The sequence below is a fragment of the Schistocerca piceifrons genome, chromosome 3 (assembly GCF_021461385.2).
Source record: "Schistocerca piceifrons isolate TAMUIC-IGC-003096 chromosome 3, iqSchPice1.1, whole genome shotgun sequence".
NCBI lineage: Eukaryota > Metazoa > Arthropoda > Insecta > Orthoptera > Acrididae > Schistocerca > Schistocerca piceifrons.
This window is the reverse complement of record NC_060140.1, coordinates 859300301-859327543: the sequence shown is the minus strand read 5'-3', so window position 1 is coordinate 859327543 and position 27243 is coordinate 859300301. Positions and strand designations below refer to the sequence as shown.

Sequence of the window (27243 nt, the reverse complement as noted above, 5' to 3'; positions counted from 1 at the left end):
TTTTTATTCCAAAATGCTTCCTCAAATTGAGGTACCATTTAATCCAATGTTATACATTTGAAGGACACCAAATTTTTTACCAGATATCTACGACACAATGGCTGAGGTACTAGACCTATTTAATTCCACCTATTTGCATATTACAAGGATAAAAAAATATCACATCTTACATTTTAATTTTTATAATGTTTTTCGTAATAAAAGTTATTTTTTCTATAATTAGTTGATTCTGCAATAAAGCTTAGGTCTACTACATAAGTATGGCTATTGGAAGTTAAAGAAAAAAATTAGAGCAATGCTTTATAAACTTTAGGAAATATTTTTACCTGAATTCTGAAAAAAAAAAAAACTTGCAGGAAATTGCGAATGAAGATATGAGTCCAATTAAACTGTGCCTCAGAGCATTCCTGAAGCATAGTCTTCATCCTGCAGCATTTCTTCATCTTCACGCTTCCTCTTGGCATTCCTTTTAGCATTTCCTGCTTCTTTGGTAACTCGAAGAACGAATCTTTCAACTTCATGCACCTGTTGCCTGTCACATGCAAGCACTTGATCTTCCATATTAGAGCCACATTTTATGCCTAAATTTCTCAGGACTTCCAACCTTCCTATCACTCCATCATTGAAACATATCACTGCATCTAGTACACCCATCTTTTAATGTATTTAGTCCTACAAAAACATTCTTGCGTAATCTTTCCCATATGCAATGGTCGAAACTTCCATTTGTATTCTGAGTACCCCCATAAAGCCATTTACAAAGAAAAACAGGGTCACTCAGGTCTCTAAAAATTGGTTTTATTTCTTTCATAACAGGCTCAGTAAGAGAATGCTTATGATGGTATACTGGTCCACTTTCTTTTGCTTTTTAGTAACCACACGGTGAATCTGCTCCTGTAGGGCAAACTCTGTGAACAGGGTGGTCATCTGTGGACAACTTATGAAAGTAGATGGCCCTTAAGCTTTTCTCATTGCCGTAACATCATTCAGAGGTGCAGTTCATCTAATGGCCAGTCCATAAGAAGGTTTATTTCAGTTTCTGTGGATCTGCTTTGGCCAGACAGAGATTTTCCATCATATAGCAACTTCCCTTTCATTTCTCTTCATAGCTTCCTCAATCTCGCACCCATCCTCTTTTGCACATATCCACAGCACTCCAGTTTTGTCACCAAGGTATCACCATAAATATTGAACTCATTAATTTATTGAAAGCTTTAGAGTCCCCATCGCCTAAGTACTTCGTATATCTAAGGTTATAAATGGGCACCGGCCTCTGAAATATTTTTAGAGCTCCATCACACTCCATTTACTCCACTGTAACCATCATAATTCTTAGAACACTGATGTTCAATATGTCCTTCAGTGTTACCATGGCAGGTGTGGCAGTACTTAGATAAGCATTCAACATCAACAACTTTTCCATTCTCCAGAGAAGCAGCATTTACCACACCATTCAAGGAACAATGTCCTTGATGTTGCCTTGTCCCATCAAGTGCAACAGCAATGTCCCTGGTTCCCCTAATATTTACAGTTTCTTCTACTGCACTTTTCATAGACGCTTTAGACACAACCATCAAGGCACCTAAAAGTATTTTTATGTACTTGCTGAACCTACTGGGAGGAGGAGGAGGAAGGTCCATCAAAACACACAACGTTTGAGACGCCTTTTTCCCTTTCCCTATTGCACGCATTGCATACACTAACTTCAAATTCAGATCATATGAATTATGCACAGTGCTTGAAGTCATTTTCGAAGTAGATTTATTGCAGGATCTACACAGAACAACTAATTTTGATGCTAAACTCTTCCTGCTACTTTGTTGTTCATTTATTTCCAGACATCCTACACCAACACATTGTTTACATTTCACCACTTCCTTTATCAAAGAAGATAAGATGGCCACATCAACAGCTGCCAATCCACTACAAACAGCGTCATTGTTAACACAAAAATTTGAATCACTAGGAGATGTACCATGTGGGAGTTTCTTCCCTGAAGAACTGATACATAGGTTACTTTCAAGAGTGTGGCTTGTTGTTGTTTTTTTTTTTTTTTTTTTTGTGAACTGTTTACCACGGAATTTCTTTCTATTGAATTTCTTGATGCGTGGCATAGTTGATATTTATTGCACAATACAAGATATGTACTTCCACAAATATATGTAGCCCTTCGGCAACAAACATTCAGTAACACGTGAACAAATTGCTTTAGCAAAACAAAAGTAAATACTAGCAAAGATAATCATTTAAAGATAATAGAAACCTGCACTGTTACCAATATATACAATGTATCATACGTATAATCACTGGAAACAGAAAGTTCACAGTTCTTTTTTGAAATAATACTGGTTTCTGTAACAGAAACAAAGGGGGCGTGGCGATATACATGACCATAACTATAAAAAGTTTTATATATAGGTCATTTTTCATTTGAAATCCTATCATGTATACATCAATGTAATCAGGAAAGACTATAGAATTTAATAAAGTCTACAAAATAATCATTATAAACAGCCCTTAACAATGCATATTTTTTTAAATTTACAAAGCCATACATTGTCATCAGTAATTCATATTTTGTGCTAAGTATTTACGAAATAAATCTTCTTCGAAGACAAAATGAACAGTAAACTTTGACATAAGTTGTTATCATCTCTTGCCATAGCACATTGTTGGCAGAATGGAACAATGTGTTCTTGACAACCTTCACAAACATGAGGTGTCTTACAATGTCTAGCATAGGGACACTCCTGACATTTTTTTTGTACACCTTGGACTCCGGCAGTCGATTCTTGTGAAGATTCTCCACTAAATTCTCTGATTCTCTTACACAAAGTTTTTGGCAGTTAAGGTATTTCTTGTCGGGCACTCAAGTGTTCACTGACAAGTGTATGGCCTAGTGTTTTTATGAAATTATGACGCTTTTGGTTTTTATTGTTATTTGATCGCTGAAAAATAGCAGCAGTAATGCTGGCCATATTCAATATTGCGTAGAAGACAGTCTGTGGCCCTTTTGGGGGGGGGGGTGTATATCATTGAGTCGCTGATAGCTCATCTGCAACATCAACTCCATCTTTCTTAGAATTATAAAACATGTTCATCTCTGGTTTCTCTTTATCGCCTGTAAATTCATCAATTTCAGCATTGTGGTGAAGACTACACATGAGCAAAACAACTTTGTTTTTCTTTGGCATATGAGAAACAAGTGTAATATCCTTTTGGAAACCAAACTTAGGTAATCAGATTTCTCTACCACAAATTTTGCAAAATTCCGGAGGGATTTGCCTCTTGTTCTTATGCACTGTTGCTACAGACGTTAGCTTGTATTCTTTCAGCACATGTGACACTAGTTCATAGCTCGTAAACCACTTATCAAAAGTGACATTATGGCTTGTTTTTGAAGTGGGTTGCACCAGCCGATTCACTAATTAAAGTGGATTATTACTCAGTGAAAACAGTCCCTCTGGTTGCTTCCCAGCATATATTTCAAGGTTGAAAATACAGAAATTATTTGCGCCAACCAAGGCAAATATTTTTATCCCATATTTGGCCAGTTTTGATGGAATGTATTGTCTAAATTTGCATGTGCCTCTGAATGGAAGCAGCATTGCATCTGTTGTTATATATTCTCCTAGTATATGGACTTCCTTGCAGTTTTCAATGAATATTTCAAATATCTGATGTATTGGTGCTAAGTTGTCCAGATGTTTTCTTTATTCACGTGTGGATTTATCGTCAAAACAAAGACAGTTTGAATAAAATGAAAGTGTTGCCGTGTCATTGTCAGCCGGAATATTCCAATGTCTGTTCTATCTGAAGCCCAGAGGTCAATGGTGTTCTGCCTCCCAGATCGGTAAAATCCAGCAATGTACAACAAGCCTATATAAGCCTTCAGCTCGCTCATGGTAATTTCCTTCATAAAATAGTGATTTGCAACTACTTCATAAGCTGCTTTCCTTTCTGCAGTTTGCAAGTTTGTGTATTTCAAGTTTATACTAAGCGTATTATCATTGCAAAACAGACTCCAGCATTCAAGCTCTGCCTTTGCTAATCTTGCCACTAAACTCGTGCCAGGTACCTGCCTGATGATATTTTCAGAACGGGGCCGAACTTGTTGTTGAGGTGGATTTTTACACCACTTGGATCCATCTTTACCAAAATTAAATGAACTGTGTACCTGATTTTACAATCGCTCAACTAATTCCGGTAACACAGTATTGTGGGCAGAATTTTCTAGCTCATGTAGTGGTATTGGTATATTACCTTCTTTGTCACTGCCTTCAATTGCATCTTCCTCAGTTCCACTACTGTCACTGCGCTCACTTACACAATCTTCGTTTTCACTGACATCTGTTATAAAGTCGTTTTCACTGTCTGATAATTCCGCCAGCCAATGACGTATATACTCAGCCTCCCTTTCTTCGTTGTCCATTTTGACTAAATAATCAGCAAACACAAAACATTCATGAAAAAAAGAAAAATTGGAAAATGGCACAAAAGTACTACTTTATGGTTGTGGAAGGGTCAAAAATACCTTCTTACCATTTGCACTCGTGTATCTCCTTTCACAGATGGAAGCCAGGAGAGTGCGTGCACGCATTAGGGAGGAGAGATCAATAATTACATCTGCTGTGAACTTCGACAGTGTGCAACTGTACAACAAAGAACTACCAGCAAAACAAAATGAGCAGGGTAAAATTGACCCTACCACATCCTCACTGGGTTAACATTGAAATCAGTAAGGGGAAACTGTAACTGCTTCTATGTGTGTGTGTCTGTTACAAAAAACTGGAAAGAGAACACAGAATGTTTGTTAATTCCGATAACATTACAAGGAATTGTCACTACTCATCAGTAGTTTGCAGATAATGTAGTTGTCAAGAACACAACCATCTCAAAGGTGATGCACAAAATGTCTTGCTTCTTATTGATAAGCAAGGATTTCAGCAGCATTGCTAATATCAAGCTGAACACTCCAACACAATGCATACTATTTTGAAAACTGCAAACAGAAGGATTTCACAGCTCATTGTTTCCTAATGAAATTTGCAAAACATATCATTAATGACTGGCAAAGGACAGAAAATTATATAAATGAAACTGATAGAAGATGAACCATAAATATTGTGTCACTTTCATGTACTACCTGTAATTTTTGCATATTTCTTGCTAGAAAAGTCATAAAATTCAAGAATAGTATTTTTTGTAGTTGCATCAAGTCAGGATACATTTAAAAGTACCTCCTCTTTTTTAACTTACTTCTAAAGAAACTTTCCAAAATTTTAGTTTCTGGAAACATTTTTGTGTTACCAAATAGTGACTTTTACATCTTCTCACACCTTCCCTCCCCTTTTTCCTTCTACTTCCCTTGACCTGTGTAGGGGTTTCAATACTTCAGAACTGAGCCTGGAAACACAAGTGCCTGTTGTTTTCACCTACAGTATGTAATTCCTCTACTGTTTTGCAACTACATATTCCAGGTGTGAAAACTACTTTCCGCACCTGTTTTCCATGGGAACAAGAGGATTGGTTGAAGTAATCTTAGAACATTATGTCCTGTGTGTAAGGAGGTTGGTGGTGTGTGATGTCTGTATGGAATTCAAAATAACATTTGCAGAGGTGGCCTCTCAAATCCCCAACTTGAATGAGACTCTCTCACACATTAGTCTTTACCATTGTTTCACTGTCTCTGTTCCTTACGAAACAGGATTAACAGAAGATGTTGGGGTCGTTCAGAGAGCTACTACATTCATCAGTGGTTTATGTAGTCAAAGTAAGAGTGTCATAGATATACTCGGCAAGCTCCTGGAGGAAACTTTAAACAGAGTTATTCTACCGAAAAAGTGAAACGCCCATCTTCTTATAGATGCCGAGGCATGTTACCTCATGTTTTACCACCATTTCTCCACTGCTCTCCTTACTTCATGGTAACAGTGGAGTTCAGGATAAAATACTTGGATGAGATGTTTATGTAACAAAAGTAATTTATTTTCACAGGATCCCCCATCCCCTCAAAAAGTATATGAAATCATCACGCCAAATTGCTATGCATCAAACAACATAAGAAATCTGCATGAATGAGTAAAAGCTGTAAATAATTGGTCAAATAATTGTGCATTAACAACACTAGAATATGTGAAATGGGGAAAGGATTCACTAGTGAGCAATAATTTGTTGATTCTTAGTGGACTGGAGTTTGTATGTGAAGCAGTTTGGTAGACTATTCTTACTGGAATATTGTTAGAGATTGTTGGGAGGAGCTGTATACCTTGTGAACCAACTTTGGAAGGGAAGGGAGCACTTTAAGAGCTTGTATTTTTATATTTAAGAAAACAGATAGATGCCCTGAAAAAATGTAAGTATCCTAATATTTTATAGAGAGACCCCTTCTGACTCTGTAGATTTTGATCAACTTTTTCAGGCTACCATATTCTTCTAATGAATCATTACCTGCAAGTTTTATGTTAAGACTGATTCATGTTCTTCAGATTGTTCAATATTTTGCAAGTTCTGTTGATGAGTATATTAAAAGATTAAGAAGCTACTGTAGCTATTTACTTGTGTACACTGTTCCTGTAAATACACCAATGGAAAAAATCACAGCACCAGAAAAATAATTAATGTAGAGTAATGAAATTTTGGGACTATCTTTGTCTAGGTAACATATTTAAGTGATTACATTGCAAGATAATAGGTTAATGTAAGTGCGAGATAAGCCATTCCAAATCTGAACTGCTGGTGCATTAACAACAAGTGTAACCATTAGAATGTTGAATGCAGGCATGCAAATGTGCATGCATTGTGTTGTATTAGTACTGAATGTCAGTTTGTGGGATGGCATTCCGTGCCTGTTGAACTACATTGGTCAATACAGCGACATTTAATACTGTTTGTGGACGACTCTGAAGTTGTCATCTGATGATGTCCCATATGTGCTCGATTGGAGACAGATGTAGTAATCGAGCAGGCCAGGGCAACATGTCGACACTTTGTAGAGCATGTTGGGTTACAACAGCAGTATGTGAGCGAGTGTTATCCTGTTGGAAAACACCCCACGGAATGGTGTTCATGAATCGCAGCACAACAGGTCGAATCACCAGACTGACATTCACATTTGCAGTCAGAGTGTGTGGGAAAACCATGAGAGTGCACCTGCGGTCATATGAAATCAAACCATAGACCATGATTCAAGATGTAGGTCCAGTGTGTCTAGAATGCAAAAAGGGTGATTGCAGGCCCTTAACTGGCCTCCTCCTAACCAAAGATGGCCATCACTGGCACTGAGGCAGAACCAGCTTTCATCAGAAAAAACAGCAGCTTTCAACCCTACCTTCCAATGAGCTCTTGCTAAACACCACTGAAGTCTCAAATGGAGGAGGTTTGGTATCGGTGGAATGCACGCTACAGTACGCCTGGCTTGGAGCTGTCATTGAAATAACAGTTTGTAACAGTTCATTGTGTCACTGTGGTACCAACTGCTCCTAAAATTGTTGCTGCAGATGCAGTACTGTGCACCAGAGCCATGTGCCAAACACTGTGGTCTTCCAGCTTGGCAGTGCCACATGGCCATCTAGAGCCCAGTCTCCTTGCGACTGTACAATCTCATGATCACCACTGCCAGAAATCATGTACAGTGGCTACATTGCTGCCAAGTCTTTCTGCAATATCACAGAAGCAACATCAGCTTCTCGTAGCCCTATACATGACCTCATTCAAAGTCAGTGATGTGTTAATAATAGTGTCTTGTGGCCTTAAAGGCATTCTTGACTAACATCAATTCACCATGTCCAATCTCAAAGGTAGCTAACCACTCATGACTGCTATTAGCATGTATTTAAAGAAAGTCTTATCTGCATCCTTATAGTAGGGTTACTAGCTCCACTCTTATACCACTGTTGCCATGTTGAATAATCATCTATCAGTTGCAGAAACACGCCTACCAACTTTACATTCACTTACATGTGGACTGGCTGTTATATCTCGAACCCCTCTAGATCTAACACAATTGTTTTTCTTGTTTGCCATTTGTTTCAGTATTTTGCCTTCCTTTCCAAAAAATGCTATTGTAGTTACAAATTTCAGTAACCTCTCTGTTTAATTGTATGTAGTAATTGTGTTTAGATCCTGGGGTTGTTAATATGCTTTCATTTATAAGTTTTCTCCTGAGTAACCGTGGAACATTCAGTCATTATACCAAAGAATTTTGTTACAATTTACTGGTAATAGGTATTATGCCCAGCTGCTGTCTTCATCACTTTTCATCCATAAAGTGTAGTACTGTGAATCTCCTCTTCCAGATGTGTCCTTGAAACTTGCCCCACCGATATGCTTATTTCCTGTCATTCACCTAACCCCAAAAATTATATTTATCTCTGATGTTCTCGTGAAATTTGCTGATAGAATGAAACTGTTAAGTTAGACTAGAAGTCAGATTTGTATCTGAACATCTGCTAGCAATGACTTGAGCTGTCCAGAGTGACAGTCTGTCAGTACTGTTTCCACTCCTAGTCGCCAGACTCGAGGCAGATCTGCCACACACTTTATTGGACTAGCATCACTGGGAGAAAGGACTTACCAGAGAATAACTTAGTTACATAGTAACAGTTGTTTCAGAACATCCAGCAGTATGCCGCATCTATTGAAACTGAGATTGATGACCCCGATCCCCCCTCCCTCCCTCTCTATCTCCTAATTTTCTGTGTAGCAATATTTCAATATTTTGAAAACACTATATCATTCACTCATGTTCCTGATGCACAATGTGTGTTCACTTGAGGAAGATGTTTTCTGTGTTACTGTGTTCTTAGAATATTCCGCTGAATGTTGGGGGGGGGAAAAAGTACAATAAGATGGGCAAAACATTGTAGTCTCTATGAAATGCTGTTTTTGAAACAAGTAAAATAAAGTCATGGAAATATGTTTTTCAGAAAGCGCTTGTACTCCAGAAATATGACATTCTTTTTGAAATGTAGGTGATTTTTCTATTTACGTTGTATGTTATGGAATCATTTAAACAGAACACTGGAATACGTCATGACATAAAATTGAACCTCAGGCAGGGACCAGTTCTAGGGCATTTCAATAATTGCATATAGAAGAAGAAATGCTAAGTTATTCATATATGCTATGCATTTTCAGAGAAGTATGTGCTTGCAGTTTCATGTTTTCTGAATATTATCTGATGGGATGTCTGCTTAACTTATTGTTTTTGTAGCAGTTAGACTAGTAACAGAAAACTGTCCGACTGTATGATTAATGTGTAGTAATACATGGGTTGCCTGTTTAGTTTATATAGCTCATTGCATGACCCTTAACTTTCTGCATACACAACACTCATTTGCTTCAGCACCACTGTTTCTCGTTGCTGGTACTGCATTGTTGGCTAACATGATTTTAGTGTAGTGTTCGTTATAGTTTATTTGTTCGCATACCAGTATTTTGATAGTAAAAGACATTGCCAGTTTTATTCTCTAATTTCATTATAATTGTCACCCAAAAACAAAATAACTTAATAGAACATATCTCATTGAAATACTATCCACAGTTACATTTTTTTCTGGAAAATATGTACATAGTATCATCTATAATGTCATTCATTGTTAAAAATCTGGACTTCCTTGTTTTACTCTCCTGTTGCTATTTTTTTGTTTTGCACTCCCAAAGTAAACCGTGAAAATAAAATTAAATCATTTAGTATGAAATTCGAATAAATATCCAGTATACTACATTCCCGCCCCACCCCCACCTCCAAATAAATAAATATATAAAATAAAAGACTGCATTTTTCAGGTGTATATCCTTTCCCCTATGTCAAAAACCATGACTAAATGAGAATAGGAAAAATAAAAGTACTTATTGATTCATTGTTGAAACATAAGAGTCATAAACATGCCACATCTATCAGAAAAAATGGCAAAGGAACTTCAGAAGGTGTAAACAGGAAGGACAAGTAATGTAGTCATCAGCTGTTCAGTGACTTTCCTGATTAAACCTTGTGAAGTCCTGCTTCCATTTGACGAGTCTAAGATCTAATAAACTTTAGAATGTGCTTGTTGATTGCTTTCAATTTAAATGCATAAGTGTGTTCTGTTTTTCTTGTTCTCCTTTTTTATCATTATTCAGTTGACATTAGATAAACAATAATATCTGTTACGATGACATTAACTTACACAATAGTGAAAATACTGTGGCATAAAATATGTGGTTGTAGGGGTAGCTTGTTATGCATTAGTTGTGCAGATATTTACCATTTTGCAACTCTTAACACTAATGCTACTCTGTGAGAGTAAATCTGTATCTTCTGTTGAAAGTTAATCGAGTACGTTCGTGGATATCTTAATTGTTAAATTGAAGGGTTTCTATGGGATTTTCAAATCTCCAGGTCGTGTTATCAGAATTAAAATTATCGGCAAGAAGCCTTTCAAGGAAAGCTTTTTAACATTCATTCACAAAAAAAATGTGAAGTGTTATTCTTTAAGTCGAGATTTAATTACGAATGCAAAAAATGCCTTTGATAACAGTATGTGAGTGTCTAGATTGAAATAAAACATGTTCATCATGTTTTAGTACTGATCTTAAGCTTTAGATTTACGTGTACTGTTCAGAAAGAAATTGAAAGTTATAGTAACTGACAAGGGGTAAAGGGAAAAGACCTTCCCAGAACACTTGTGCGTCATAGGTAACCATTGTTATTTTTCCAGTGATTTTCACCCAAGTACTTCTTCAAATAATTATTTACTTTGCTTCAAAATTTTAGCACAGCAAATATTGCAGTCCTTTCAACAGATGTTCCTCCCCAGTACAGCCCACCTGAGACTAGGACTTTATTTGCTTTTTATTTTTCTTCTTTGCTTGAACAGGCTATTACTTTTAAACCCACGCTCACGCTTCCTCGCATCTTTTTTTTATGTCTTATATTTTTGCAGGCTCAGTCAAGAAACTTTTCCCTTGCCAGCGCTGCGGTAAGGTGCTGTGCTCGAAAGCGAGCTTGAAACGACACATGGCGGACAAGCACGCTGAGCGCCAGGAGGAGTACCGATGCGTGATCTGCGAACGGGTGTATTGTTCGCGCAACAGTCTCATGACCCACATCTACACCTACCACAAAACGAGGCCTGGAGAAGTCGACATAAAGTTCTATTAGAGAGAGAGAAAGAGAGAGAGAGTGAGGGGCGCGCCCTCCCACACCCAAAACTATAAACACTTTTCTCCCTCGGAAAAGGTATCTTGTTTTGTTGTAACAGATTCTGTTCTTCCAAGTGGCAGATAAGAAGTCTCTCACTACGTAGGAACACCTTATGACGTGCAGGCTGATGAGCTGTTTGGCTTTAGTGGAGAATTTAACCTCCTTCTTTGGCTTTGAATAATTGTATTCTCCATTGTGGCATTGCATATTGATTGCAGAACAGTTAAAATCATTACCTTTAAATGCTTTCCTTCTTATTTTGTAACATGAGTATTGCTTTTCACTCTCAGTAGTGTCTCCAATATCTTGAAAGAATGCTCAGACACATATTTTTGCTCCGAAAGTAAGCTGTTTGTGATATGTGTATATAAGACTTCTTGTCTGCTGCCTCCTTCCCATCTCTCTCAAATATTTGTTATAAACATAATCTTTGCTTAATGCATTTAAAAATGTGAATGTCTTTAAAAGTTTCTCTCTCTTCTTTTTATATATTTTTCCTTTTTTAGTGCATGTTGCCACAAGCTTTTTTGCTCTTACATTTCCTTTGTAATATGATATTATTGCCCATCTCATAATATTCTCAAAACAATGTTGTGTTACCTGCAGATCGCAGTACTACAGTAATCTCAAGGTCACAGATACCGCAGTTCTTTGTTTGGTCATTCTTTGAAAATGCAAGCACGGTAAAAAAGGAAACAAAACTGCACTGCTGTAATAGAATTATTCTGATATTATGAATGCAATGAAACAGATAGTGCATTTAGTGTGGTATCTACTCAGGGCATTCTCTCACAACTATCGGGCTTTCATTTATAAAAACTTTTCCAGTTTTAATCGATTATATGTAGTGTGAACAAAAGTTATCTCAGGTTTCTTTTTCGATTAGTGGTATTGCTGATGGATTGTGTGTTTGAAGATATGTGCAAAAATCAGTGACCACTAATAATGCGCCAGTGTATAAAATTTTCTTAATTGTAGCTTCTGTGTGTAAATGATGTGGAGAATCAGTGAGCACTTACAAAAGTGTAATGCACCAGTGTAGTCATCACTTTTAACCGCTGTTTTGTGTGTGTGTGTGTGTGTGTGTGTGTGTGTGTGTGTGTGTGTGTGTGTGTCAACTATAAAAGAATAAAGCCCTTATCTCGCTTTTATCAGTTCAAGATTCTGGCAAGTAAGCCCTAGGGTGATCTTGTTTCTGTGGTTACAGAAATTTCTCTCTCAGATTAATTTTTGATTAGCATATGAAGTTTCACCTCTCAGCTGTTATTGCTTATGTTGTACGTGTAATATTTCATTAAAGTGTGTTGTACATAGTAATCCCTTCACTTATTCTTCGCAGTTAATTGACCACTGTACCTAGTACAGTATCTGACTGATGGTTTTAACAAGTGCCAAAAAGCATATGTAAAATACTGTACTGTGAATGTACAGAGTGAGGCACTAATTTTTCACCTAGACAGATAGTGATCAGTGACTCATGTAATAGATATCAGTCCATTTCTGCAATTTTGTTAATCACTTAGAAACGGGCAGCAATTTCTCTCAACAGAATTTTGCACCATCCTGTTGATAGGCAGTTTTGCATGTGTGTCATACTTTACCAATGTTTAAAGATTTTTGGAACCAAAAAGACAATGTTATATTGTTGAAAGTCAGTCAGTCTGACGAAGAGTATCTTGTTTCGACAATTCTTGTTTTGATAAAGAGTGCTGCAAAGATCAACGTATTAAGTGCCCTGGTGGTGCAAGTTATTCTCATCAAGTTTCAAGGCAGCACACCGTTCAAACAGCTGCAACAGCAACATAAATATCAACATAGTCAATGTATTTTTAGTCTGTAATTTCTAACCGGGTCTGCTGAAGAGCTGTATCACTAATGGGGTAGATTTGATAATCCAGTCCCAAAAGGTACCACAGTATCTATTAGAAAAAGTGACGCTCGAATTTTGTAGGTTAGCGAAGTTACATCTTCTGGCTCATTAGCCCCTACCACTATTGTCTAGTTAAAAAGAGATTACAAATATCTTTAACGAGTCAGAAGTAATTTCAGGTGAAAAAGTTAGATGCTTGCCCTGTATACCTCATGATGATAATGCAATAATACTTCACAAAGATATATATTTCCCTTGTATTGCACTATTCATATGGACACCTTGCAGTATCACCAACTCCACACTGTTATAGTCTGAAACAAATTCTATTTCTGTCCCATATTTAACCTGATGTAATAAGCCAATGATGGCATTTTCCGAAAGGCTCTTTAATGAGGCTGGGTGCATTGCAGGTGGCAGCAGTGGAGGTGGCACGGGCTCACAAGTCCAGCAGTTCCGCATTCCCCCGCCAACGGCGGGAGGCATCAACGAGCCGCAGGAGTGCCCCTACTGCCGCCGCACCTTTTCCTGCTACTATTCCCTCAAGCGACACTTCCAGGACAAACACGAACGCTCGGACCAGCTGTACGTGTGCGAATTCTGCCAGCGCCGCTACCGCACCAAGAACAGCCTGACGACACACAAGAGCCTGCAGCACCGTGGCTCCAGCGGCATGCTGAAGCGCTTCCTCAAGACCTCCTCAGCCCTCCACGGCATTCTGGCTGTCCCGCCACCCCCGCCGCACCTTGCACAGTAGCGGGCTGTGCCCTGAGCTCGTGTAGGTGCCTCATTAACACGCTGCTGGTCAAGAAGGGAAATTTTTTTCTTCATTTATTATTTTCTTTTTTGAGGAACTGGAAGGTGGAATATTGTTGTCCCTTGTTACATTTGTAGCCACCGAGTTAATACGTGTTCTTCTTTTTTAAACTTTCATACATTTCGTCAGTTCCCACATTGTAAATCGTCATCCTCAGGTTGTGGTTGTTGTCTATTTTTGCGTCATGTGTAAATGTAAAATATTACATTCTTGTGAAGATTTCTCAGTATTGTTCGTGAGAACAAAATTTGGAACTGTAGTAGTATGCTTGAAGGTGTTTGTTTGCCAGTATTTTATTATCGGGTGATGGGATGACCGACCACTTGTACGCTCTGTACTTAAAGTGTGTTACAATATTTTTGAAACTGATGCTATTTGTGGACAAGGGATTGTAAAAGAGCAAACTGAGGTAGTTCAAATGTAAGAAAGGTGACTGGAGAAAAAGATTTGGCATTGGATTGTGAAATTTTAATTTATTGCGAATATTAGAGCCAGAAGATCAAGTATGGGTAAGTGTTATACCGATCTTATCTGGTAAAGCTGGATCTGATGGGACTGTCAGAATTACATTTCATTAATTTCATTTATATTTACAGTACACGTGGAAAAAGTCTGCAGTCATGTAAAGATATAGTCAGCACACGAGCTGTTGAATCTGTGAAGCACCCGATTGAACATAATCCATTGTCATTTTTTGTCACTAATTCTAAATAGTCAATCATTGTAAGTGCAATTACTATGGCTTAATAGCATTAGCAGTTCAGTACCTTAATGATTTCCAAGCTGATTTCATTGGTCTTTTAATAGGTGTTCTATATCATTATGATTGCTGTCTCCATTATAAGTCGTTTATGAAATGTTCTTTATAATTTCTTTCATTTGAGACCTCTTCTGTTCTTCCTTGGTGAGTCTTTATTGAGAACTTAATTTGAAGTGCAAATTTATTCAAAAAAGTTCTTCATCTTGGTCCTGAATGATATTTATATGGAGTATTAGTATTGATATAGTTCAAAATTGTCAGAGTTTCTCCATTTTTGTGATTATTTCTAACAGCTTTTTATTGATGTTTTAATTCTCTCAAGGACTGATATGTCAGCACTAATTCTTCTTACTTTGAGATTGACATTTATATCAGGCTTCAAATTACACTGTACAGTATGGATAAAAGATCTCCTTAGCTGATGGAAGTGGCACACACACATGCTGAAAGATGCCACTTTCTTTCATCTTCCAGACGAGACAGGACAGATTCAGAGGAAAGTGACTTCTCTGTTTAGGCATGAAAACCTATATTTGCTTGGAAAATTTAGCAGTTTTTCACTTGCAATAATTCTTTGTGTGGAACTGCCTGACATGATGATCTTGAATCTTAGACCACACATTGATTGGTATCCATTGTTGTTTTACATACTTAACAATGACAGCAGCTAGTGGGTACTGTTTGATGTAAACCCTGCACCACTACCACATCTGGATGATTGTGTCATAGTCACAACATTTATGATACTTGGGATTTGTCACCCATGCTGTGCAAAGATCTCAACACACACGCACTCACCAACCTCTAAAAGTTGGATATTTCATAGCAGCAGCATTTTAAACCTATCATTATGCGTGTAAATGTAATTGACAGTTGATATTATTCTTTGTTTTTCCCTTTAAGGACAAAGTGTTTAGATAATGTCATCTACAAGCAGTTTTTTTACTATCAAAGCTTTAATGCCATGGCTGTTAATAATTATTGCCTTCGTAATTTAGAGCGATATAGAATATGTGCAGTTGTTAGAGATTGTTGTAGGTTTCTGCTGATACATTGATCTCATTCAGTTGATACAGAATTCAATGAAAAACCAGACACACATTGTATTACTTTGAGGGGTCATAATGGATTTAAGGAGTTACAATTAATTGTAGTATTGACCAGCTTAATTGTCTCTAATAGCCTAATCTTTGAGGAAAATTCAAGCTCTAACCTTTTTTCTTTATAAAAGTACAAGTTTTTAGTTTGACCTCGTGTAGAGGTTGTTGCGTTTTCTGTAATTACATGTATACGATTCTGTATTGTGTTGGCTGTTATTTACATTTGAGTTCTGTGTATGCACAGTTTTACAATACGAGCACAGCTCTGTTGTGTACTACTGTTCTTTCTACTAGTAATATTAACACAATGAGGAAATTTGCAAAAATTGGTAATAACAGTAGAAGACAGAAAACACACAGGTGAAGCATGATGGAATACTGTCAGAGAGATGAGTTCTTTTGGGAATCTTTTATTCCATATGCATAGTCAATGATATTTATTTTGCACAATTTGTCGTGACCAAACCAAAAAGTCCGTGATGTTATTTGCTACTAATAACTGTAACAATTTCAGTTAATTGTGACTAAAATTATGTGGAATTGCTGTCGCTGTATCAGTGAATCATTTATTGTAGAGTGAATTGTTTCAGAACTATTTAATTTGATTCTCTACTAGGTTTGTTGAACAATGCACTGTATTGAGTGAAAGCAACAAAACACTTGCTAATCTACAGCTCTTAAATGAGCTGTTCATCATGAATCAACATAATGAGAGTGTAATCATTTGACAGTTCCATCAGTGATCCTTATTTTCACCAGTGGATTAGAATTGTTTTGGCAGGGGAAGGCAGTATCTGTTTATGGTACTGCTAGAGATCAGAACTGCTGAGGTAGAATGACGACGTCTCAGAACTAGAAGACCTGTTTGCATTGCTGGATAATCTGAATTAAATTTTATTCATGACGTTAAATGTAGGGAAGGACAATAAAGAATCATTTGCTTAATGAACTTTGGTTACAGACCGATGGACAAAATTCGGTGTGAAAAACTGAAAATTACCTCAATTAAAACTGCAGTGGGAGCTTGCACTGAGCAAGCAACATATTTAAAACAAACCGATAATTCTGAAAAGTACAAAATATGATAAATATTGCTCATTGGTGTACAAAACTGTAATTTTTTGATTAAAGTTTACTTATAATTTTGTCTTCATAAGTAACTAAATATATATGATTAAAATTTTAAATCTAATGTAGTTGTAAGTTTTTGACTGAGAAAAATCAGGTATTTAATTCAGATTTTTCTAAGCACAGTACTATTTTCAGAGACTCGTCACACTATTCGCAAAAGTTTGTTGTGGCTAAATAAATAATTATCCTACGTACATATCTACTGCCATCTCAGCTGCCACCTCAGTGACACTACAAGTACAAAATATACATTATTTTTAAGTAGCATATTTTCAATTTGTGAGTGCATGTTACATGTAATGGTTTTATGTATACTATTGAAAAGGATCCTATTATGTAAAATCAGCATTTATACATCCTAATATTGAATTTACTTGATGAAGGTATTTACTGATGTTGAAGCAAAAATTAATCCCATCTCTCCCTCCCTCCTCCCACTTTCCAAACAGAATGCAGCTTAAACAAGAAATAGTTCAAATTTTGATAAATCGGACAATTTTAGCTGTCTTTAAGATACACCCCTCACTTCCACTTCAAACACATTTCCCATTTGCACTTGAAGTTAACAATATCAGTCAGATTTCTATAATCAAAATTTGTTGTTGTAATAAATTTAGACTTATTCATGATATTCACCAGCTTGTTGAAGCTGTGAATAACATGCAGATACATGCATAGAATCAGTACCCTTTGCTCATTAAACTTCCGAACCGACAATGTGGACTGCTCTCATACATAACACAGATTTATTCTTTGCTATAAAAGCATAATGAATATTATAATCACAATTTAAACATGATGTCAACTGTTCCTTTGCATTATAATACTTATAAGAGCATTTCGATAAATGGAGAACTTTTGCTGCTCTTTCCTGCATTTCATTTTGGGCTTTGTACGTTATACTGTGGTCACAGTAAATACCTCATCAGTAAATGATATACTTGGATACCATGGCAAATACTGCCATTTGTCTTGAACTCCTTTTATTGAAACACCTCGACACCTTTATAAATTGCCATGGTAAAGGCCACAAAATATTTATTTTAAAATCATTGTTAAGCTTGTGGGTAACACTGGGTGTTTTTCGTTACTAAATAGATGATTAGAAGGCTAGGGTAGACTATAGACATAAAGAATATTTGTAAAATGGTGTACATTTTTATTTGTTATTGTAAGCAACATATTCACAGTAAAAGCACTGAAGTTGTTGTCCCAAGGATAATAATTTTGACAGAAATCATTTTTTAAATAATCTTTATAAGTGTTTCCTTTCAATTATACTACGCCTACAAATTCCTATTGTGTTAATGGAGCTGCCAGTATCAATATTTCATTAAATCATCCTAATGGAAAGAAATTTTACAAAGGTATTGAGCCCCACAGTCTAGCCTTTCAAAAGTACAAAAATACTGTAGTGTTTCTATAATATTTTGAATGACCTCCTCAGTGTTGAAATTGCAGAGTTAAAGAACAGATAAGACTTTCTTCAGGAGAGTGCAACAAAGTTTGTTTCAGAGCAGTGGGCGCAGAAAAAGAACACAAAAGTGAAAAAAAATTCTGAACTATAATCAAATTAAAACTGTGTTTATCAGACACTGTAGCATGCTATATTTCATATTTTGAAAATGTTTTGTATTTTTGTTGTTTTTTCAAATCCTCTTTCTGAGGAATTCTAACAGTATTTAAAAAAAAATGTTATATTTTGCATTTGCCTTGAGCCAAGCTGTACTCTACACAGAAGAATGTATTGTGTGAATGTGGCTACTGTAATGTAGGCTTACTCATTCTCAGAGGAAAAAAGTGAAGTGTAATTTAAATTGAATCTGTCTTATTGACAGCTTACTCAATATTTAAGATTTTTATTTTACACTGAACTGTGTCTGGCAGCAAGAACACTTAGAGTTGTACAAATCCACCTGTATACGTGTGCATATGCATCAGTAATCATGCTTAGAAATCTCCAAGTACTTTTTACTAACTTGTTCAGCCTTCATGTCAGAAACAGCTGAGACAGATGTGAAGTGATTTATAAATATTTTTATAGCTGTTCTCTTCAGTAATAACAAATGCCTCCAATAGGAAACAGAACTCAGGTTTGGCATGCACAAATGTTGCATGTCATGACATGCAGATGTCGCATCAACTTCCACTTTATCACTCAGGAGATTTTTGTGTGTGTGATTTCATCTAGTGTTCTGAATCAGACATTAGAAGATATGTTTTATGCCATTGTCTGAATGGATGTCTTTATTAGAAATGATCATAACAAACAGGCCTCAGCCTGTACAGCTTTTTGCGCTGACTGTGGAGTACAAAGCCTGTTCCTCGCAGGCTACAGTAGTTTTGTCGCTAGTCTTGTGCTTAAGACACTTTACAGTAAATGAGTGAATGGTGTTGTATGGACCTACAAATTTGCACCGTGTCATTATTAATTGGCACTGTGGTGCGAGCAGTGAGATTTCAGTAATAGATATACCCCGATTCCTATTTATCATTTCTTCAGTTAATCAGTAATTTCAGAAAAGAAATATATGCTAGACTTTTATCGTAGACTTAGAAAAGGTGAAAAGGAAAGAAAAAAATATGGGCCAGTGTGACTTTCTCTCATCTTCTTTCTTCTACTTACTATTTTTCTTGTTAAATGTTTCTCCACAAGAAGTCACATTCTGGCTGCCGTTTATTTAAGCCATATTAGTATTTAACTGAAATAAAGCAGGTATATTTCTCATCAAGAAATAAAGAAGTCACATGAAGCATGTACCTGCAACATTCGCCTGCAGGTTTGATGCTTTTTGTATTCTATGAAGCTTCTTTAATAGTGCAGGTAACTTTCCTGACACTTCTCTTGGTAAGTGCCGTGACTGTGAATAAATTTAAATTGTTGTTTTATGTACAGTATTTAAAATGAGTATTAATTTTTAAAAGTGTAATGTATGTTATTTATATAGTAGACGTTAACATTGTATGTGCACTATGCGTTATCTAATCACTGTGGGAAGAGCTGTTTGAAGATATTGAGGTCCTGATGTATCTGAAGTATGTGCAGATCTCATCTGTAATTTTTGTGTATGACAGTGTGACTTTTATTCTCTTTGTGATCTGTCATAGTGTTTCTGAAAATGTATGTTAATTAGGGATATACTTCACAGCACTTCAGTACAAACTGATCAGCTCTTCCTGTCATTTACGTGTGCATTCCGCTATTGTATCTTGCAAGCATTACATATTAGGTGTAAAGCTTTTAGGTGATTGAAGATGTGTTGTGTCCAAAACCAGTATTTCTTGAACTTTTATAATCCAACACTTTGTTGAACTGAGATTCCCTTTGTAACCTTCCGTAGCTTGGCTGCTGTTTGTAGTGTGTAAAATTGACTTTCTACCATTATCTTGTTCAGTGATTTATATCAGTAACAAAAGAGGTTTCAACATTTCAGTTTCACAGCCAATTCATTGATTTTCTGACTTTTGTTGTTGTTTATATCTGCATGTTTATTAGACTATGTCTGAAATGTGTTATTACATCAAAATTCAAATTTGTGATAAATATGTACCAAAGAATTGCATTTATATTGTTCCAAAATTTGTCGTGACCTCTTTTCAATATATATATGAAATCACTATAGACTAATGTTCATGCTCACATGGAAACCAAAATACGAGAAGCACTTAAAGTTTATATGCTACATGAACGTAATTGTATGCAATGCAACATTTGAGTGACTGCCAAATTCCCTTGAAATTTTAATTGCATTTCTTTATATGATTGTTTTAAAAAGGATGCCTGGTATTATAATACATTAGTTTTGGTTCTCATTCCAAAACAAATAATGACATGGAATTGTTGGTTTCATAGTAACACTTTTTAAAAATCTGTGCCCCTGAAAACCAATTTAAATGTTCCAGACACAAGTCTAGTACTATGGACAATCACTCTAATTGGAAATATAATTTCAGGGAGACTTACTCCGCATAATTCAGAAAATTTTGTTGTGCATATTCTATTCAAAAGTACCTTTTCACATGGTTAATTTAAACCTGGAATTAGTTGAACGTTGACTGATCAGCAAAATACACTTTCAGTCTCTGGATGTGCTGAATAGTTCTTAGTATTCCAGCCAAGGTGTATTGTGTTTGCTAAGTGCCATCTACACTTCAGTGCGATGGATATGAGACATCACTGAGATGTCTCAAAAACTTGTCTCGTGTTGCTGGAATAGTGACAAGTATTTCTCTGTTGATCACTTTTCTCATGTATTGTTAGTTAGTTAGCTGGCAGTGAATTCACTACTTCATAAAATCAAAGCATTTTTCAGTTGAAGTCTACACAAGAAAAATAGTATGATCAGATAATATTATTGGCAAGTCACAAGTAAAAAAAATAAATAAAAAAAATCTATCCTCACCAGTGACTTGTGACTATTCTTATTAGAATTGCCTGTAGGATATGTTTGAAGGTATGACAAGTGGAAGAGTGGTCGCAGACAGTGTTAGTGCTGGGGAAGGTGCAAAATGTGGCTGTTTGAGTGGTTCTTTACACGTTAATTGGTTAATACATTACAGGCTCTGCTATAGAACTGTCAAAATAGTCCTGATTCCAGCATTAAGAAAAACTGTGGCTCATGTCTGAAAGAAACCTACAGAATAATGTCTCAGTATGCCACAGGCATCCTATTTAACACACTAAGTACTATAACATAACTGGATAGATAAAAAATTTACTCACCAATCAGTGGCAGGAGAAGACACATATGACACATATAAAAGTTAATTAAATGTGCGAGCTTTCGGAGCCAGTGGCTCCTGGTAGAAAGGTTGAGGGAGAAGGAAGAGGGATGAAGGTAAAGGACTGGTGAGGTTTAGGAAATAGGGAGAATTACAGAAAAGTCACCCAAAAACCTAGGTCAGGGTAGACTTACCAGATGGTATGAGAAGAAAAGACATTGTTGGCGTCTGCTCTGGACGAGATTTGAAAATCTGAGATGTTAAAGATGGAACATAGGGCAATAAGCAAGACCGAGATTACTGTCAAAACATCTTGCAAGAGTTAATAACAGTGGAAAGCAAAGTGCATTGTACATGTTAGACACAAGGTGTTGTGGGTGTGGAGAAGAGAGATAGGACAGAAAGTAAAAGATATAGAAAACCAAAAGGGAGTAAAGAAATGAATAGTTACTGAAAAAAATGTTGAGACCAAAGAAATAAACAGAACTGGGAACAGGTATTACAAAATGTCCTCGGTTCTCACTATTATCCTGGCCTTAATTTAAATCACACACACCAACGCACTCATGTTTAACATGTATAATGCACATAGCTGTCGGCCCTTGTTAACTCTTGCACAGTGTTTAGTCAGTATCCTTTGTCTTGCTTGTTACCATATCTTCCATCTTTAAGCTCTCACGTTTTCAAATCCTGTCCAGTGCAGTCCCCAACAATCAGTTTTTCTTTCTCATCCCACATAGTCTCTCTCCCCTGACCAAGGTTTTGGATGAATTTGCCATAACTCTCCTCATTTCCTAAAACTCGCCAGTCCTTTTTTTTCCTTTGTCCCTCTTCCTCCCCTTCCATCCTTCTGCCAAGAGGAGGCACTGGCTCCAAAAGCTTGCACATTTCCTTAATTTTATCTGTGTTTTCTCCTGACACTGCATGGTGAGTAGATCTTTTACCTATCCCATTATACCATATTTTCAAAAATTGATTCTTATTGTCAATACATATTAGACACTTTTAATTAAGATGTAACTTCACATATTACTATCACTAAAAATATTTCCCTGTTTATTACAGTTGATAAAAAATTAGAAAATTGCAAACTGTAACAGTTGCTCAAATTTTGTGTATTGCGTGCATTGTACTGTACATGAAGTATATTAACGTTTTCATTCCTGCATTAGAAGAGAAATGCTGAAAAATTTCTTGGTATTGTTTCCTGTTATTTTTATGTGACTACTACTATATTTTCTCATATTCTTTGTTCCATTATTGTAGCAAGTAATTGTGGTTTTAGTTCCAAGACTTTGTAACCATTCAAACTGGTAGTAACATTTCCTATCATCTTTTGAGTATTTTTACAATAGTAGAAGTAAAATTACACCATATTTACTAATGTATATTAAATATTTTTTCATGAGTCACAGTTCTAGAAAAGATTATTAATTAGCAATGGAGGTTGTAATTGTGTCCTTACAAATACGATTTTACATAAAATTATGTGGGTGTGTTTCTATGTGTATAGAATATTTATCATTCGTGAAGGATAGCTCAGGGTTACCTGTTTGCAACAGGACTTCTGACACAATATTTCACTTGACATGTGAAAAAGCTTGCATACCGTCCGAAGCAGAGTGTTGATGTTATTTTCCCCCCTTTCCATAACTGTCATACTTTCCTTTCTTGTTTCATTTTCGATTTAAACTGTAGCTTGCCTTGTTTTCTGGAACAAGCGATTTCAGGACATAAGCACCCTGGTTGGCGTAACAGACTGAATAATGTGTGATAGGGTCTGTTGATGTCCTGTTGAGTAGAAATTCTTTTAACATTGCAAGTGTACAAGTGTTTTCATGAGCAGCTTTGCAAGGAGCACTTGTGTTTAAATACAAAACTTATTCCAACACATTAAATTTCTCCGCTAGAGAGTAGTTTAGTAGTATTGGAAGACAGCCAGTCAATTACATAAAAAAAAGTTATTTTTGTCTGAAAACATGAATGTTTAATTGCAATGCCAGAAGATAAACTTTATTACTTTGTATAATGCAGACAGTGGAGATCTGCCTCTGACAGTATGCCTTAAAATTCTGTCTTGGCCGCATAATAATTGTAAAATCTTATTGTCCTCAAGTTCTGAAAAGTAATGCAGTTGTTGTTCAATGCGTTGGTAAATGTGTATGCAACAGGTATGTACGTTTAAAAGTAGCTTTCCCAACACAGTTTAATCATTAAGGAAAATTAAATCAATAACTGTGTTGTATCTCACTGGAAGTCATGTGATCTGTATGTGTTCAGAATCATTTGTCATGTTGTTAAGGTTGTAAGTACAAATATTAGCTCGAGAATCATACTATTTCTTCAGCATGTCACACTGTAGTAACATATCATTGGCTTATGATGGTGAATCTGTTTCCTTCAACCTTCAAACAGTAACATTCATTTTTTACACCTCTTTAGTTGTAAATGCAAGTAAATAAGAACTGTCTATTTCATGTAAGGAAATGGCCATAGGTATGTAAGTGAGAAAAAGATTCATACAGTTACTATTAGGTTCTCAAGAATGAATGGTTTTTCCATACTAGTGCTAAGGGCAAGGCTTGACATTAAGATTGCATGTGAAACTTGATGTTTGCAAAGACTTTGTGACTAATGAAAATATTGATTGAAAGTTACAATTTGGTGTTTGGTATTGCCACACTGTGCAAAACTGCATTGCAGAAAATTATAACTGTTGTTATTGCAGATGATGGTTAGAATGTGTAACTTTGAATATTTAAGGGTATTAAGGGTTAATTTAGTTTAAACAAAGCCTTCCACAAAGAACTGTAGGTATTCCAGTAGATTTATAAGTTTTCTATTGTAAATATATGAAAGTTGAATGATATGATTGTATGATGAAAATATTTATGTTTTTAGATAAATAAGTTTGTTGGGTCCCAGTTTTGATAAATTCAGTTACAGATATACTTCATTTATTTTTATAAACAATTTTATTTTTTGTTAACAAAGCGGTCAACAGTTTGAGACAAGACTATGTACGCAGTGACAAATGTTACATTAGTTTTTTACCTCTCTTATTGTTCGTTAAATTGTTAATGTATTTCCTCAGATGCACAGATTTAATATACTCAATAAGCAGAATATATTCCATTAAAAATTAAGCCTTCGAATATCAGAATTGTGGCTCAGCAACCTAATTTAATGTGTAAGTAGTTTGTCACAAAATACGGAGGCAGTTGATGACACTGAGTCATTAATGTTAACCGTGTGCCAGTTTATTTTGTAATCGCACAACCATAGACGTGTCGTTCCAACAAGATGCCTTTCTGTCAGTACAAGTAATGTGTTCTTCAACACTGATGACACTACAAATAATTCGGGTATTATTTTGTATACCTCATAGCAGACCATAGTAAACCTCATAACAGATACCAGGTGCATATATTCTCCCTTAAACAGTTGTTTTACTCAAGCATTATTTTGTTTTTTGATAGATAAATTTATACAGAATATATTAAAAATAAAATAGGCATATCAGGATATTTAGCGCGAAGCGCATTTTCACGTAGTGACTATTGTATCTTAATAGTTGGTGTAACAATAAAAAACAAAAGAATAAATATCAAGTGTGTAAAATTGAGCCTTATTTTTTTACTACAAAAATATTATGGAACCTGTTTTCATTTGATTGCTAGACTTTTACTGCTAGCATACAATCTGATCAGCAGTTCTAAGTGTATTTGTATTGTTTCACAACAAAAATGTAAAAAATTCAGCTTTACTATTTAAACTAGGGCTTGGGAATAGTAACAGACATTATTGGAATACATTCAGTTATAAGAAGAATCCAAGTAACGCTGCTAATACGTTAACATTTTAAGATTATAAGGAAGGTCAGTGTTGGCCGTAATATTTATGTTTTATTGACAGCAGAATCGTTATTCGATCACATAGTGATCATCTTCAGTGCTGTACACATTAAACTCAGACACTGGTATCAAGTTATCAATAACCAAAACTGAGAAGCGATTGAGTTATTGTGATCGCTTCTCAGTTTTGCTTATTGATAACTTGATACCAGTGTCTGAGTTTAATATGGTCAGCACTGAAGATGATCACTATGTGATCGAAAAATCAATTCTGCTATCAATAAAACATCAATATTACGGCCAATGCTGACCTTCCTTTTAATTTAACATATATGGTCGTTGCGCACACAGCACTCCATGGAGTCGCCAATCAACATTTTAAGAGTTATAAGGTCCAGAGTAAAAATAGTTAACTAACCTAGAAACAAACTCATCAAGCAGGAAGTACAAAAATGTAGGGAATGAAAATTTGTTTAAGAATTTGGAGATAAACCATATCAAATTAAGCAGTAAGTTCAGCATCTTAGACAATAAAACTTACACAAACAATTTTTTAATAAGAGCATTGAGGCAAACAACAAACATTGTGAAAAGTACAAGGAACACGAAAGAGAAGAAACTTCCAAATGGAACAAAGCAACTATTAAAACAGGTGAGGTGAGATATTAGAGTAAATTATAATGGGAACATGATACACAAATTATCTCTGAAAGGCTGGGAGAAGGCACACCTACTCTGAAAGGCTGCGAGAAGGCACACCAAAAATTTTGTAAGAAAAGCTATTGAAAACAGTAGGGTACGAAGAAAATGAAAGAGAAATTTTACTTGGGTAGACAACATATTTCATTATTTTAAATAGAATATGATACAGCTACTTAACAATAGACAGAAAAAATATACAAACTCTCATGCATTTTGTTGAATGCATCTTGAGGGATGAATCTATGACAAAGCTAGTAAGTAACGAAAGTAATTACATTTTCAAAGTTAGTGCCAGGTGTACTGTGAGGAGTGTGCTTCACTAGCAATGTTTAAAATAAGAGGAAAAGTTATACAAAAGGAACTTTGGTTTTTACGGACAGTATGTGAAAGAAAACAATTTCTCAACCCTGGAACAATGCTGTAATTGTCCCACTTATCATGGAAGGAGAGATAAAAAAAATTATAGAGCTATTGATCTGCTGTTTGTGATATACCAGGTTTTCATTAAAATCGTTTCCAGTTACATAGGAAAAACGGATTTTTTTCATCAAGCTGGTTTGACAAATGCATGAAACTGAATTGCTGCTGTGCTTGCGAGCCTTAGATTTTGAGAAAGCATTTGGTTCAGTTTCAAAAGAAACCCATGACAGACATTCCTGAGTTAAGGCAGATGACACAGTAACCAACAACAGAGCAAAACTACATCTGAAGATTTCTTTTAATGTTTGTATAGTTCAAAATATGGATCAGAAGAACAGTTAAACATGGAAAATCCAGGATGGAATGTAACAGTATTACGAGAAGGAAAGTTGCTACTCACCCTATAGTAGAGATGCTTAGTCCCAGATAGGTACAACAAAAAGTGTGAAAATATTTTTGTTGTGCCTATCTGTGACTCATCATCTCTGCTATATGGTGAGTAGCAGCTTTCCTTCTTATAATATTGGAACAGTTAGTTAATAATGACATTCTGGAAGTGAAGTTACCCCAGGCATATAAAGTCATTCTGTATAAGAAGAAGGAAAGGAGCCATGAGGCGATGAGGTTTCTGTTTAAATTATTTGAGCTGGAAGAAAATTCATGCAATTTGAATTGCAAAATA

General features: G+C 35.8%; 1 protein-coding gene across 3 annotated transcripts in view; it reads left to right on the top strand.

The window, feature by feature from the left end:
* The window catches only part of LOC124787647 (broad-complex core protein), a 223696-nt gene that overhangs the window by 153724 nt on the left and 42729 nt on the right, over nucleotides 1-27243 (top strand). The window contains exon 6 of one of the 3 annotated variants that reach the window (XM_047254443.1): nucleotides 10926-11202. The exons of the other annotated variants lie outside the window; for them this stretch is intronic. Coding sequence (XP_047110399.1) covers nucleotides 10926-11143 — 218 coding nt within the window. The 3' untranslated portion in view covers nucleotides 11144-11202. Of the gene's footprint in view, nucleotides 1-10925; nucleotides 11203-27243 lie in introns of those variants that run through there. 3 annotated transcript variants of the gene reach the window in all.